The sequence below is a fragment of the Falco punctatus genome, assembly GCF_963210335.1.
Source record: "Falco punctatus genome assembly, chromosome: 1".
NCBI classification, from domain to species: Eukaryota; Metazoa; Chordata; class Aves; order Falconiformes; family Falconidae; genus Falco; species Falco punctatus.
Window position 1 is genome coordinate 17,713,674 of NC_137580.1, and position 15,170 is coordinate 17,728,843.

The following is a 15,170-nucleotide window of genomic DNA, read 5'->3' on the forward strand; positions in this document are numbered from 1 at the left end:
TTTAGAGGCTGTTGGCTCCCTTCCACTGAATCTCCGCGAAGCCAGCAGTCCATAATGGGGGTCTTGAGAATCTCCTAAGATTTCCATTTGCCGTGGTAGGAAATGGTGGTTTCTAAATAGGACAGTTGAGACACTGAAGCTCTACGCTGCACCTCCCACATTGAAATGCGGAGCAAACTGGGGCACTATTTACCTTGTACAGAGAAGAGCAGTTCAGCTGGGTCAAACAAAGCTAACCACGATTTACACTGGAACACAAGATGAAAATCAGACTCCTTATATCCAGTATGGGATTAAAGTGGCATTTCCCCCCCTACCGATACCATGAAACCACATTACCTCTGCTGTCCTTGCTCTATGATAAGTCATAGGGCATGGAAGCAAGAAGAGGGACAGACTGGTCAATCAGGGCCAGAAACTGTGGGGAAAAAAAATGAAAACGTCATGCTGCTTGATTAAATGTATAATTTCATATTGAGCAACAGTTTAAAGTGGATTTGACTTTGAAGGCAAATGTCCTGTCTGTGGAAATCTTTACATGCCTGGGTCTAAGGTTCCCTGCTGCTTTATTTAGCACATGAAAATCTTAATCACTACACAATAAATAAACCAATAAACAAAAAATGAAATAAATAAAAGGCTACTTGTTTGGAAGCAATAAGCAAACCTAGAGATGCAAATTATTGCTGCTTTCATCACAAGCTAAATGGCATGCAAAATATCAGGAAAAGATAGAGCAAGCAGTTGTTTGTTCATCTGTTATTAATCCCTTTTTATTTTCAGAGGCTGTCTTCTGACATTGCCGCTTTATGCTGTGCTCAAGAGCAACACACAGCAGTTGAAATTACTAGTGACTTACTAAACTCTAAACTGTGTAAAGCAGAGGTGATCATTCTCCTCTACTCCTGAGGTTTTGGGAAGGAAGCAAGCTCTTTGAATATTCCCGAATCAGAAGAAGCAAAGATGAACATCTGAATATAACCAACATCCAAAGAGAAAAAAACCCGTGCCTTCTCGACTGCTGCCTCTTTTACCTCTCCTGAGCCAATTAAAAGTAAGTCAAACTGGAACCCCGAGTTTCCCTGCATGTTTAAGGAAAGTAGTTAGTTGGAGGTTAGGAGTTTCAGCACACACAGCAGCAGCTGTCGGGGGCCCCAGTTAAGGCACTAAGGCTCGTGCAAAGCTCCATGAGGGACTGCAGTACAGAGACCGAAGCCTCAATCCTCAGTTTCGTCTAGTCTGAAATCGATCCAGAGGTCGTACGAGTAATTTCAGTTGTACATGCATCGGAAAAAGAAACAACCCACATCCTCTAAACATTCACGCTCAACTCCAAAGCACTGAAAATTTGGTTCAAGATTTTTTCCAAATGCAAGATTCTCACAAAGACTGGTGATGTTCCACCAACACGCGAAATATCCCTAAGTTTTAATCAAACACAGGTTAACTTATAGTCAGAGAGACCGCTGTGTGACTCTACGTGAAACTTCAGTTTAGCAACTGTTTGCCTTGATGTTTTAGGATCGCATTAAACAGTGTTAAGGAATTAAACCTACAACTTCTCACAGCTCTCTGAAGTGAAATTGCTGAGATTTGGATAGCCCTTGATGAGAAGCCCCCTCTCCATTAGAATACCCGTGTCCTGGATTACTAAGAGGAGGGGATTTTTAATTTGTTCAAAATTCTACAAACCAGATGACTGCGCAGAGCTGCTCTGAAATGCATTCTTGCGTGTACGTATACTTCAAAATTCATCTGTAAAGCAAATATTAACCTCTGGGCCACCTCCTGGTCCCGACTGCATGCCAAACAGTTGACTCTACAGTGATTGTGTCAGAGCTGTCTTGCAAAACATTTGGGGAATCAATCTGTCCTCCATAGGAAACTCCAAAATCTCCCTGGGAGCTTGAATAGAGTTTGGAGAGGCTGAACAGAAGTTGCTCTGTTGCCACACAAACCTTGTTGTGCCCTAGGGAAGCAGTCTGGGCTGGCTGCGGGCTCAGCCCTTCACAGGGAAGGTGTCCGAAAAGATGGTGAGGAGAGAAGGAAGAGTTGGAATTGAAGAACATTAATACGACATTTATTCCTCTTTGTGCTTTACCCTACCATACTTCCTGACCAAAATCAGTGCCTGCTTATCTTTCCAGGTTTCAGGTTCCCTTCAGCAAAGGTGCAGAAGGATCAGGAATTGCAGAACTAGCCAAAGATGTTTCTATATGGAAAGGATCCAAACTAACCTTCCACGGACACCTCCCTTGCAACTCAGCTGTGGATGCAGTCTCCTTTTCTGTTTCTGCAGAAGGCTGCTCCTACCATGCTGGATGAATTGAAAAAAGCGTGCGTGTTAGATACTGAAGACACCGTAGCTTGTTTCCTTCCCCATTCCTTTGTAATGGCCCTGCATCCTCCTCCTGCCAAACTGCAGGTTCTCCGGGACTTGAAAGAACACAATGAAAATGAGCCCGTAAGTAAAACCTGCAACTACCCTTGCTAAAACTACTGAGGTGGCTCCTCAGACCTACACTTAGTAAGCTCTGGTTTTCATTCAAGAAAAATCATGATATTCAAATTAAATTTCCTGAAATGCATGCCATGGAAAACTCTGGAGGCCAGAGATACAGGCACGGCTGAGTGAGCTTTGCTATCTTTCCCAACCTCATGGGTTAGTTCACACTTTCTCTCTCTGCCCAGAGCATTAGTGAGAATGCCAAACATTCACATTTGTCATAGCTCTTGTTTTAGGTGATGCAGAAATCATCTGCAAGCTAAAAAGGGACGATCATGTCCTCAAAACTGACTCGGCAAGACTATGATAGAGATAAATCTGAAGCAAATCGTGATACCTGATTTTATCTGTGTAACTGTAGGCCATAATATTTAGGACACAATGCTGTTTCCCAATGGCTAAGGTGCAAACTTCAGTAAAATTTCAAGACAACAGAGCATGCCTATCACCACAGTCTCTCCAAATCCTCCTCAAATGCAAAGCCACCTTATTGGGTAGGACCTCCCTTTACCTCTATCGCTGCTGTTGAGTGCTCCTGCAGATCTGCACTGAGGTCTGCTCTGAAGAACCATATCTAGGTCCTAACTTGAATTTTCAGGAAGAGAGCTACAGCAGTTTGTACTGGACACTGCACCTTATTGTCACGGTTCTTTCTATTATTTCTATGTAATTAAAAAAGGACACGGTTTAGCAAAATTCTTGGTAACACATGGGCAAAGCTGCTTTTTTCATAAGCTCCAGGCAGCAGAGCTACTAAGGCTTCAGACTGCCAACGCCAAGGGAAGTTTGGGTTGCACAGCACTCCTACAAGAAGATGGCCTGAACACTTGAAAAAGATTACAAACATCTCAAACCCACCAAACCCTTCCCTCTCTCAGTTCTATCTAAATCATAGCAAACTCCCGGTTTTGTAACATTCCAACCTCAGGACCTCACTGAAATACCAAAAATCTTCTCTTCATGCCAGTATTTATTACATGCACAGATTTCAACATGTTTTAACAAGTGCTCAGCACAGTATCAGCTCAATCCATTAAGATTCCCTGAGAAAGTCTTTCCTTTCTAATTTGAAACACCATTTTCCAGATAATGTTACTTCAATATTTCTCAATAACAGTAACAGAGTCCCAAAGTGTCTGAATATTATTGACTTCTAATTTACTACCTGCCACTGAAGCTGCAAAACACTGTAAAGCACAGCTACACACCTGACAGATTCTAGATGGAACCAGAAGGGAGTTAGCAGAATTTCACAAGTGTGATGCTTCAAACCAATGTATGAATTTCTCATTTTTAAAAAACTTTCTGTGAGTTCCAAACTGGTATGCCTCATGCCTTCTTACGACACAGCTGAGCCGTTCGCTCCCTGGGATTCAGACTAACAGATGCTCACCTTCATTTGGCATAGACAGAATTGATCTGCAGTAGACAGGCAGAGGCCAGAGCCTGGCCCACCAGGAAAAAGGCAGGAGGTGGTACGAATCACACCCCAAATTGTGCTCTTCCTCAGATGTTGGCTGTTAGGTTGCAGTACCAAACAAGTGTTGCAAAACTATTGTTTTTCCTTGGGAATTCATGCTCCACTGTCCCTTTCAGAACAGCAGAGCTTGCAGAGGACTGGAAGGGATGTCACAGGATATTAAGAGGCAAATGTATATTAAGAAAAGGGAATCCCAAGATGAAAGCTCAAGAATGAGTGGAGGCACAAGGAATGACTCATGCCCTTCCCTGCCTCCTGTTTTCTTTTGAATATAATTATATAAAAAAAATTGCAGTAGGAGAGACCTACAGAGACTCTTGCCAAGGGATGTTAAACACGCTACACTGCATCTAACAGACAGTAACGTTGAAAATGTGTTTTGCAGATCCTGCAGTTGCTAGCCTCACACCCTCTTTTTAGCTCAAGTTAAATTTTGAATTTGAAGTCTCTTCCCAGGTCTCAAAGAGTATTCAAGTACACTCATTTTACCCCTTCCAGCAGGAATCCCACAGGTAGTCTCTTCTGCTACAACACAAACACATTAACGCGTCTTTTCAGTATACCTATATGCTTTCATAGCTGATAAATTATATGTGATTTTGGATGTGTTCCAGTCCTCTACTTTGATCCCAACTGGATACCTACATGCTCCTGACAAAAGGCACTTTCGTACTACCTTTTTGTCTACAATTTCCAAATTCTCTGATCAACTGTACCAGTGAAACTCAGCTCAACCTCATACAGTTGCCATCAAGCAAAAGCTGATTAATGGCACAAAAAGAAAAAAAAAGGCATTTGAAAGCATCCAGTTTGCATAAGTGCCTGGAAACGCAACTAACTTGCCTTGGCTGAACTTCATGTGAGGCAGCAGTACGTGCAGCACACAGCTACACCCCAACACTTGGCCACTTTTGAAACCACATGTTCAGATCCATGCTGAAAATTTTAAAAGGTGAGTGTTGGGGAAATGAGCAATGGATCTTCACTGTAGCAGCTGGGATCCATGGATCTACTCCAAATGCCACGCAGATCACAGACAGCATGGGGCTCTTACACTAAGTGCAAATTGCACTTTAAACTGTTACGCGTATTTGAGTTAAAAGAGAAAGAAAAGAATGGCAACAGCCAACTGTCTTCACAGCTACGCTGAAGTCTCTTTGAGACAGATCTCATCTCATAGGAGCAAACTTCGCCCAATAAAATCATCATAATTCAAACTCTTACTATATTCTTGGTAACATCCTAAGTCTAAAACCAAATACCACATACCTAGGGAGGAATCATCAGCTGAACAAAATCCAAACTCAGCCATCAGAGCCAACAGACACTTAAGCAGCAGGCTAACACACACCAGCTGATCCAACCTCCAGAGCCAGGCCACTCTTCATATTCTTTAAAAAAATCACGATGCTAATTGTTGGTTTTGGTTTTGTTTTTTTTAAAGACATAACAAGCCGTAAGAAAATACTGCTGGGGATATGAAAAACAACGGATTGCACTAAACAAAAGTGCAGATGTTTTATTATACTGAAGTTTAAGAAAACCCTAATAAGTGCCAATCGTATTTCAAATGCAAAGACAAATTCTGCTGAGTGATGGAAAGGCAACACCTTTCCCTAGAAGACATTCCTGTTCAAAAATTTTTCCCTAAGGCAAGCAATCTTTTTCCCCCTGTCTGAATTCCTGGGAAAATACAGAATACTGTCAGATGTCAGGGGTCATCTCTTAATCCTACTGCCTTCAAAGACAGCTGGCAGGCAAAGGAATTTTTTTTCAATCTGGCCACAGAAAACATTAACTTCATCTGTTAACACTGACTTCTCTTCACACTCTATCTTGGATGTTCGTAGCTACACAGAATAAGTTTGGATTTTTTTCTCTCTTGCTCTCTTAATGGTGTTTTCTCTTTTGACTGTCTTAGACTAAACTATGTGCAGCAGGAATTCTGTTTTCCATATTCACTACTGTAATCCAGGCCTAGCCAAGTTTAAGACACTTGGCTGTTACCACAATGTATCTCTATGACTAAATCACTGTTTCCTTTTGGATCTGCTGAAGGACTCATAGATGAACTTGGTGAGTACCATCCTTTACATGCCTCTCCAGTACTGAAAAGAAATGCTCTTTGATTGCTTTATTTCCCCACTAAGTCACATGTGCCTGTGGGACATCACTGTGGCCTCAGCAGCTCAGATCTTGAAAGCATTCAGACCATTTTAAGTTTTCCCTTTTCTTAAAAAACCCCACAGAAATACATTTCTAATCCTTAAATTAAAATCTTAATGAGATTTTGAAGACATTATTAGCTAGAGCTGAACACAGCTTTGTGGAAAGTCCTGGGGTTTTCCAACGTAGTTCCAGTGGCATCCAAGAGTTTGGGCAGTTTTCAGTTGCTCACACTCTTTCTGATTTAGCTGAGACAAGAGTGGCATAAGCATGGAAGAAACACTGAGCGGGAAGCTCAGAAGCAGACTACAAAAGCTTACCAGAACTTGCCAGGAATATTTTGGTCTGTAAATCCATCTGGAATTTGATGAAAAGGTGGATTTCTTCTCATGAGGCTCTGACTTCTGACAAAGAAGTCTCCTTGACAGTATTTTGAAATGTCTGCTTCAGGTGAGTCACAAGGAGCAAAGGTATCTGCAATGCAATTTCTACCTGGCACTCTCTGGAAAGCTGGAGGGTTTTCCTATTTTTCTGAAAACCAGCAGGCTCATTGCAAACTGACAGCACTTGAGTGCACCAATCCTCTAGCCCTGCTCGATCTCAAAATTCCTACTAGGTCAATTAATTTAAATACCTCACCAATATTCACAAAGCAGTAATTTTGAAGTTTGACTTTTGCTAATGAAAATAGCAGTTAATGTGTTCAGAGAGCATTTTAATAAAGTTAAGAAACATACACTTTTTTTTGAAAATGCATAACTTAACATTTGTACTAACTGGGACAGTTATCGCATACTGGTACCTGTAGTCTGTACAGATTCCAGAGCTTTCCTATAGTAACATAGAGAGACTTTCTTATTTATGTAGATGAGATGATCTGAAATTAATCTTCTCCATGTTTTAATTTCAATGAAGACTTTAAAAATGAAATTTTATTTAAAGTCAGAAGCACCAAAGTGCAATGGTAACTCAGTGCAATGGTTTAGTTAAGATTAACATTTTATAATCCTTCTTTCCATAAAACTTGGCAGCAGCGGTGAGATTTTTCCTAGCTGTATACTGTGCCATTCAGGAATGTTCTTACTCCAGGCTAGAAATGAGCAAGCTCCTTATATTGGTAGCCAGTGGACACAGTAGACGTTCTTCTGAATACTTAAAGAGAACTGTAATTTTTAGTTTCTATACAGACTTGCCTCTGTGAAGTTTACCTGCAGCTGCATAAATGCGTCTTCAGCTCTTCTCATACCTAGGAGGCAAACTAGATCTGCTCATCAACAGCCACGGAGGGAGGGGAGATAATACAGTATTACAGACCCAGACACAAACCAGTTTTTCTAACAGCGAAAACTCTTATTCGTGGGGTCAAACTGGTTAACAAATGAGCATTAAGTTGCAAATGAACATACAGATTCCAATTTTTTTCTCTTTTTTTTTTTCTTCTCCCTCTTTTTTTTTTTTTTTTTTTTAAACTTCCAACTCACCTGAATAAACCCACCACTAAAGTGTGGTAGCAGTTGTGACCTGGCCCACATATGCTGCATTTCAGGCTATGGGATTTCCAGTGATTTAAAAAGTAGCACCATCCTAGAATTCACACAATGTTTTCTGCATTTGTTCAAAAATTCAGTTGTTATTTTTAAGTGATGCTGAAATGCTAAAAGGTATTTTAAAAATATTTTGTTGCTATCCCTGAATAAGACAGTCAGAAACAAAGTGATTCTCATGTTTGAATGATTATTTTAAAAGCTATGTTGTTTAAATTATATAGCATTTCTTTTTTTCTGGAAACAGGCGGAAGAATATGACTCAAATATCACTTGTTATTGAAAAAGAAGAGCAACCCACTAGCCATGGTGCAATATTTTTACACTGAAATAGCTTTTTTCTGTATTCTAGTTGCCTATCAACTAAAAACTCGATCAGACTTCTCTCCAAATAGATTAAATGGAAATACTCCCAGTATTTACAGCTGAACCTCAAGTATAGTTTGGTCATTTAGTTTTATTTTGTACATTAAAAAAATAAAATAAAATAAAAAAAGAGGAAAAGACCATAATATTTGGAGGAGGAGTTATGACAGTGTTTCTGAGGTGTTGTTACCACTGAAACACAGCGTAACTATCGCACTGAATTACAGGTCTTAGCAATGCTGGGAGCTGCTCTGCACATTCAGATTACAGCAGAAGGTGGGCGAGCAGCCTGCTCCACACGTTGCAGGAAGAGCTCAACGTCCATGGAGCAACATCATAAAGCATTCACTACAATAAAAACCACCACTCTTCACTGACATGTTTTGCATCTGATAACTTTCCTGTCCATGTCCCTATAAGACTGGAAGCCAGTACAAACAGGAGGTATCTGCAGTTTCCCCATCTACCCGTTAGTAAAGTACAACTGCATCTCCACCGGCTACCAGGCAGAGCTCTGTTTTCCAAGAAAGTCAACAGAGCTGTGAGAATAGGACAGGCAGGACATAACTCTGACAAACACTACAGGAATCACTCAAGAGCCAGCAAAAAAATAATTACTTCCATGACTACATGTCTGTAAAAGCTGGATTTTCTCCACACCAACTGCAAGTGTCTGCTGATGCCATGTTTTGATGGTGTCTTTCTGCCAATGTGCTGAAAATAACACATCTTTTTTGTTTCTGAAAGTGGAAAACATGTTATGTTGCCGCATTTTATTCTGATGGGCAAAATACACACTACTTACACTTCCCAGCCATCATGGGCAGGTTGCCTGGCTTGGCCTGTGATAAACCAAAGGCTAAGTAGATACCTCCTCTTTTGTTTTCATTTTCTAATATTGCTTTCACCACCTTGGAAGTGGTAAAAATAATATCACCCAAGATGAGAAGAACAAGATGGGAGGGAAATACAGTTTAATTAAGGACACAGACCTCATGCAAGTAAAGGAGAGCCCATTTTTAAATCCAGAGAATCTGATTTCAGGCCAATTTGGAAACCACAGCAGATAAACGTTTGCCTTAAACTGGGAGAGTAAAATTCTTCGTTTTGTTTTAAAGAAAAAAATGTTGTATTGACTCAACTCTGAGCCTATACAGCATTGAGATGAATACAAATCCATGATGCATTAGCAAGCAAAAGATTATGATGCCACCACAAATGTTATGAAGTCACTATTTCCAAAACATAAAAGCAGAAAAACAGATTTACAGGAACCAGATGGGCCACATTAGGATTTTTTTTTTCTTCTTTTTCCTTTGAAGAATAATAAGTAAAGCTATCCAATTTGCAATCATAATGCTTGTTTTGTATATTGCTTATTAGTATGACATAAGACTACATAAAATGGAATGATAACAGGTTTAAATATAAAGTAACTTATTTGACTGAAATAATTATGTGTTCTGTTTTTCATTTTCAATTTTGTTCGTATCAGTAGTGTGCTATTTTCATTTACTCATACCTCTGGGATTCAACTTTTTGCTTCTATCTTTACAGTCCTGGTATAGTCATTATATGGTAAAAGGGACGGGGTGGAGGAGAGGAACAAATAATAGGTGAAGCTGTAGCAAATGGCACAAGGATACAGTCCCTTCCTGGAAAGAGGATTTTGTGGCGAACCATTTCTCCCATAATGCATCCCACAGACCATATATCCACTAGAACAGCAGAGACAGGGAAGTGAAGAAGGACGAAAAAAAAAGCAAAGTTAACTACAACATTTCACTCCTAAAGGAGGGGAAAAAGAGCAGGTTGATCAGAACAGTACAGTTTGTTTCATGGTCTTGTTTTTTTTTTTTTCCCAAGTCTCATCAAAAGCTAAAATAAGTCAATAAGTAAAGGCTGCGTCAGTCAGCTCAATGGTAGTTAGTAGCAATGGTGGAAAATCAACATTTTGGGGAAAAGGCCCACAGCTAGCAAGCAAAGATAAAGTAACAACTGCACAGACCCTTGGTATGCCCTGAGTTTATGGTGAAAAAAACCAACTTTTTTCCTTTCTTTTTCTTTATAGAAAAAACAAAAGCAAAAAACCCCAAACCCAGACAACGACCATCTGGAATAAATCCTACTTGCAGCCAGGCAGTTTCTAGGCTTTGTCCTGCAGGACTGAGTCTCTCTGCAGCAGTACACAAGAGGTTCCAGATGGAACTGCTCACACGAGTAAAGGCTGCAGAGATAAATACCACTTTTAAGGGTTACTTAAAACTCCTGCTTCAGGATCTGTACCTATGTCCTACCTATAGGCACCTATCTATACGTATCTGTCTGTACCTACATACCATCTGGAAAGAACTGATAAGTATGACCCATGTGGACTCTGCTTTTTACTGCATGGGTACTCAAAATAAATGGTAAAACAAATGCTTCACAGGACAAGTATCAGCAAGACTAAGAGCATTTCTTATCTTCCTGCCTCCAGCTTTTAGATGCAGTATGCATAGTTACGTGATCTGCCTGACTTGGGAGGGGGGTGGGGAGGTGGGTTTGCCCTTTAAGTCTTACAAGAAAAAAGGCTAGATAGATAGTGACACAGAAAGAAAAGACCTGTATTCCATGTGATGGGGAAAAAAAACCTGCTTTCAAATGCTTTGAAAGACTACTTTTTCCCTCAGCTTTGAATCCTCATTTTGTGGTTAGGTTTGACCTACACAACCAGTTTCTCCTCTTTTTCTTCCCCCTTCTTATCCTTCAAAAGCAATCCAAAACAAACTAAAGAAACAAACAAACAACTAATTTCTTGGTAAAACAAAATAAAGGTGAAATGTTCCACTTGGGAAAAGGAGGGTACAGGTATCGGGGGCATGGGACAGCAAGAGCATGCCTGAGGCAGTGGCAGAGTTTTCTTCGTAGTGAGTTTTGGGACCTTCCACAGAAGTGCAGCAACTGGTGATAATTATGCATCTTTAGCCAACCAAGTGCAGAAAGAAAATGAAAGCAGTGAACAGTCCTTATACAGGCAGTGTACATAGTAAAAGGGAAAAAACCCACAACCAGTAGGGGAGCTTCAGTAATGTGGCAACATAGGCCAGAGCAGGGAAGCAAACCACCACCCTGTTGACTTCCTTGGGAGCTGGATCAGAGCCTCCAAGCAGACTAGCTCCTCGGACAGCTGACCTTCATTTTCAAATATTCAGTTTTCTTTCTCTGTTTACTTTGTTTTCACTTTGTACAAGTTAAGATGAGATCATTCATCTTGAGCCCGATCCACTGCCCAGGGAAGTCAAAGGAAGTCTCTCTGTTAACTTCAGTGGGCAGCTGAACAGGACCTTTGGATGTGGCAAACGTTCTCAGTACCTTCCCAGCTGTGTACTTCATTGCAAAAGCGTGTCTAACTTTTTCTTGGTGAGATTTTAACCGTGAAAAGCAAGTGCTTTCTCTGTCCTTTCAGGGACACAATAACAACACATTGGTAATCATCTACTAAATGTCTGCAGAGAAAAAAAACAACAACATGCAAGGGTATTCATTTCACAATAGAAAGAACTCTGGACATTGACTAAGGAACTATCTAAATCATGCTGAGCCTAGATCAGATCTCTAATGGCACTTACCAAAAATACCAGTTACAAAATACTTTAAGGAAGATTATTCCTTTATCAGGTATTATTCTGTATGCTTAGACTCTGGCTAATAATTCTCTGCTTTTTAGACTTTCATGTTAAAATGCGTACTGTAAATTCATAAACATTACAAATAATTAATGCAGAGACTTGCTAATTTTGGAAGAGGTTGTTTGAGCATGCCTTTATCATTGCTTAAGTCATGGAATCGGCTCCCAAAATCAGTTTCACTGCCCTTTACAGGATGTGGCTGGCTGATAGTAAAATTTCTCCTGCAGGTTAGCTAACCACTTCAAAGTAAATTAAGTAGGAGGCTTCTTAATAAATTCCGGGGTTTGACGTTTGCTGTATTTGTCATAGAAAAGTCTCCTTGTCAAACAGACAAGTGGTAGCTTTTGACAGCTGAATCTGAGTCATAGTGGACTTTTCTCCGCTATACATTGCATCCCATCCTTTCTTGCCTGGTCTGTCTGGCATTCAGATGCAATTCTCTGTTTTGTTACAAAATGAGTTACTTACAAAGTTTTCTCTTCATCCCCTGCAAAATGTGAGTTATTCCTTACCTACTTCTCTATAGTAAGGACCCCCTACCTGCTTTTCACTACCTTTCCAGGGACCAAGAGGTATCCAGACCCCTCACAGACTGTTCAGAGAAAAATCCTCTTTACATCTAGGGAGATTATGTGCAAATAAGATGTATGGGGTTTTTTAGCTTCAGCTTTTTCCTCTTCTCACCAACTCTACTTTCCATTAAAAAGACTAAAACTGCAAAATTTATGCCTAGATCTTGACCACACAAAATCTGTCAGCAAAACCTGGGACTTTAGTTAAAGCTATCATAAAGACAGAAGCCATTCCTGAAATTCAGATCTAGCTCTGGCCTTGGAAAAATTCTGGAGGGCTAGGATTCCTATTTGAGTTTGTACATCATCTTCTTCCCTCGAACAATTCAGAGACCCAGACTCAAATTTAGAACACATCACTCATTCAGCAGTACCAGTGGTTCCCACACAGTTTCACAGCCACAGAAGCCAAAGACATTCTGGTCAGAAAGAACTAATTGTATTTGTTAAATTTAAACATGATTAAGAACAAGTTTTTCTTTACTCTGTAATCCCACACTGATAAACTCACCAGCATCGCATCCCAAATACATTCTGTAGCTGCAGTGCACAACAGTGAGAAACTGCTCTAAATGACCTGCCTTTTAAATTCAAGATGTCATTCCCCATTACGTATTCTTTTTCTCCTTCTGGTGCCCCTTACAACTGTAGAGGCAGACCTTACACTTCAGCTCACACTGTGCCTGCTATGAAATTGCAGCCCTACCGTTCTCCTTGTAGCCCATTCCCAAGATGACCTCTGGTGCTCTGTAGTAACGTGTCACCACATATGGAGTCATCATGAAGCTAGTGCCTGCAGTCCTGGCCAGTCCAAAATCCAAAATCTTCAATGTGCAGTCAGATTTTACCACAATATTACTCGGTTTTAAATCCTGCAAAAGATAGTGAAAAGACATATGACTGTTCTTCATAAAGCCAGGCACAGCTGTGATATGGACCGATAATTTAGATCACACTTTAAATATATTTTTACTCTTCTGACACTTAACAGTTACTATCAGAAATACTTGTAAAGACACAGCAAAACCTTGCTACTCTTTCTCCAGCAAGCTCTCCTGGAAGATGTTCTGATTTGGCATACTGTGGGCCTTTACCTAGATAGCAGGAGCCTACTGATGTCACATCAATCACATTTAGCAGTTCAAGAAACTAGGATTACTATTAGAGTACTGTTCTGGCTATGTAATTTTTTTAATGCTGTATACCTACTAGACATTTCAACTGTAGATATGGAGATAACTTAATACTTCATTTATAATAATTCCACTCATCCTTTGCTGGATGACTATCTGGAAGCCAAATCTATCATCCTTTGCTAAACACACAACATGCCAAGAAAGGAGACCTTTGTGTATGGTAAAGCAACATCCGCTTTGTAACCCACTTTATCAGCTCTTCTTTTCTTCCTCGCAACAGAAGTGAAGCATTTTGGGATTATTTTTTTTTTTCAGCTGGAAGTCCCAAATTAGTAAAAGCACATTTAATTAAAGAAGTTAACTCAGGATATTTTCAATCCAGTCAGAATTCCCTCCTGCTCACAGTCACATGAACTGTTCCCTTGTCAAAAATCACACATAGAGCTGCCTCTGGCATTTGCAGCCAGGTACTGCATCTTTACCAGACACAGCACTCTGACACGGAAAAGCAAAATGAGAGGATGCATTTAATATAGACTTAGAAGTCTTTGTTTTACCACACGTAAATGATGGCAAATGCCAGCTCCATATGCCCTGACCTCTGTGGATTCTATCCAAGCAATACTTAGATCACACTAAAACATCAATTGGAAGTGTCTGAATGTCATGCAAGGTAGATGTAGCCACCTGCCTTTTCGGGAGAAATAACATTTATCTCCACATTTCAGAGAACATAATCACTTTCACGATTTCCAGTGCTTATTATTTGGTTATTATTTATTTTTAATAATCACATTACCTTTTGGTCTGCCTAGGTGCACTGATAATCTCATTCCTAACACAAGCATGAATCTACTCTGCCAAGGGGATGGGCTCAAAAATTTACGGTTCTTTTACTGTGAAACAGGGCTTTGATCCACAGTAGACAAGAAACTCAGGTTGGTTTCTAAAGTCTTCATACGATGTTATATGCTGCCTTAAATTTTAAGCCAAAGACCCCTTACCCTGTGAATAATTCCTGCAGAATGAAGATGCTTGATACCACAGAGCATTTGGTACAGCAGATAAGACATTCGCTCATGGTCTAGCTCCATCTGAATCACCTGGCACAGATTGGCATCCATTAACTCCATTACCAGGTAACTGAATGAAAAGGCAAAGTCATACGGTTATTGCCTGTGTTGAAGAGGAACAACAGCATCATCTCAAATAAGTAACAATGCGTTTTCTGGCTTCAAAATTCACTTTACTTCTGATGTCTGGGAGTAACACAGCTAGAGCCTGGGCCCACACACAGCAGTACTATTGTGGTGTTTGTTTTTTACTGCAGTAGCTCGCTGCAGAGACACCATTCTTTTAGCATCCCAGCAAAAAAGGACAACTGCACTGGTGCATTCCCCACAACAAGGACTCTACCCTACGTGGGCAAACTGACAGCATGACACCGAAACACGCAGGAAACAGAAGATCCACAAGCAGCAAATGATATGACTGCTTGGCCTTCGACCATATGAAGAACAGCTACCACAGTACACGCAGGAATTGAAGAGTAGTAGAGATGTCTGAGAGGACAAAAATACGCTTCCCCATGTGGAACGTCTCAAAAAATCCCCCTAAGATTGCATGGTTTTGCACAGTTATCATTACAACTAATTGGTCTTGCACTTCTGATAAATAACCTTCACTGGCAACCTCAGCAGGATGTTAACACAATCCCTCTAGCAGTAAG

At 40.3% G+C, this 15,170-nt stretch overlaps 1 protein-coding gene across 9 annotated transcripts in view; it reads right to left on the bottom strand.

The window, feature by feature from the left end:
• MAPK10 (mitogen-activated protein kinase 10) overlaps positions 1–15,170 on the bottom strand; it is a 199,931-nt gene that overhangs the window by 39,555 nt on the left and 145,206 nt on the right. For 8 of the 9 annotated variants that reach the window (XM_080367454.1, XM_080367456.1, XM_080367458.1 and 5 more), the window contains 3 exons: positions 14,446–14,584; positions 13,012–13,177; positions 9,709–9,780 (listed from right to left, as the gene is read on the bottom strand). In XM_080367454.1, the coding sequence (XP_080223580.1) occupies positions 9,709–9,780; positions 13,012–13,177; positions 14,446–14,584 (377 nt within the window). The remainder of the gene's footprint in view (positions 1–9,708; positions 9,781–13,011; positions 13,178–14,445; positions 14,585–15,170) is intronic. The other variant, XM_080367457.1, reaches the window with a different exon arrangement.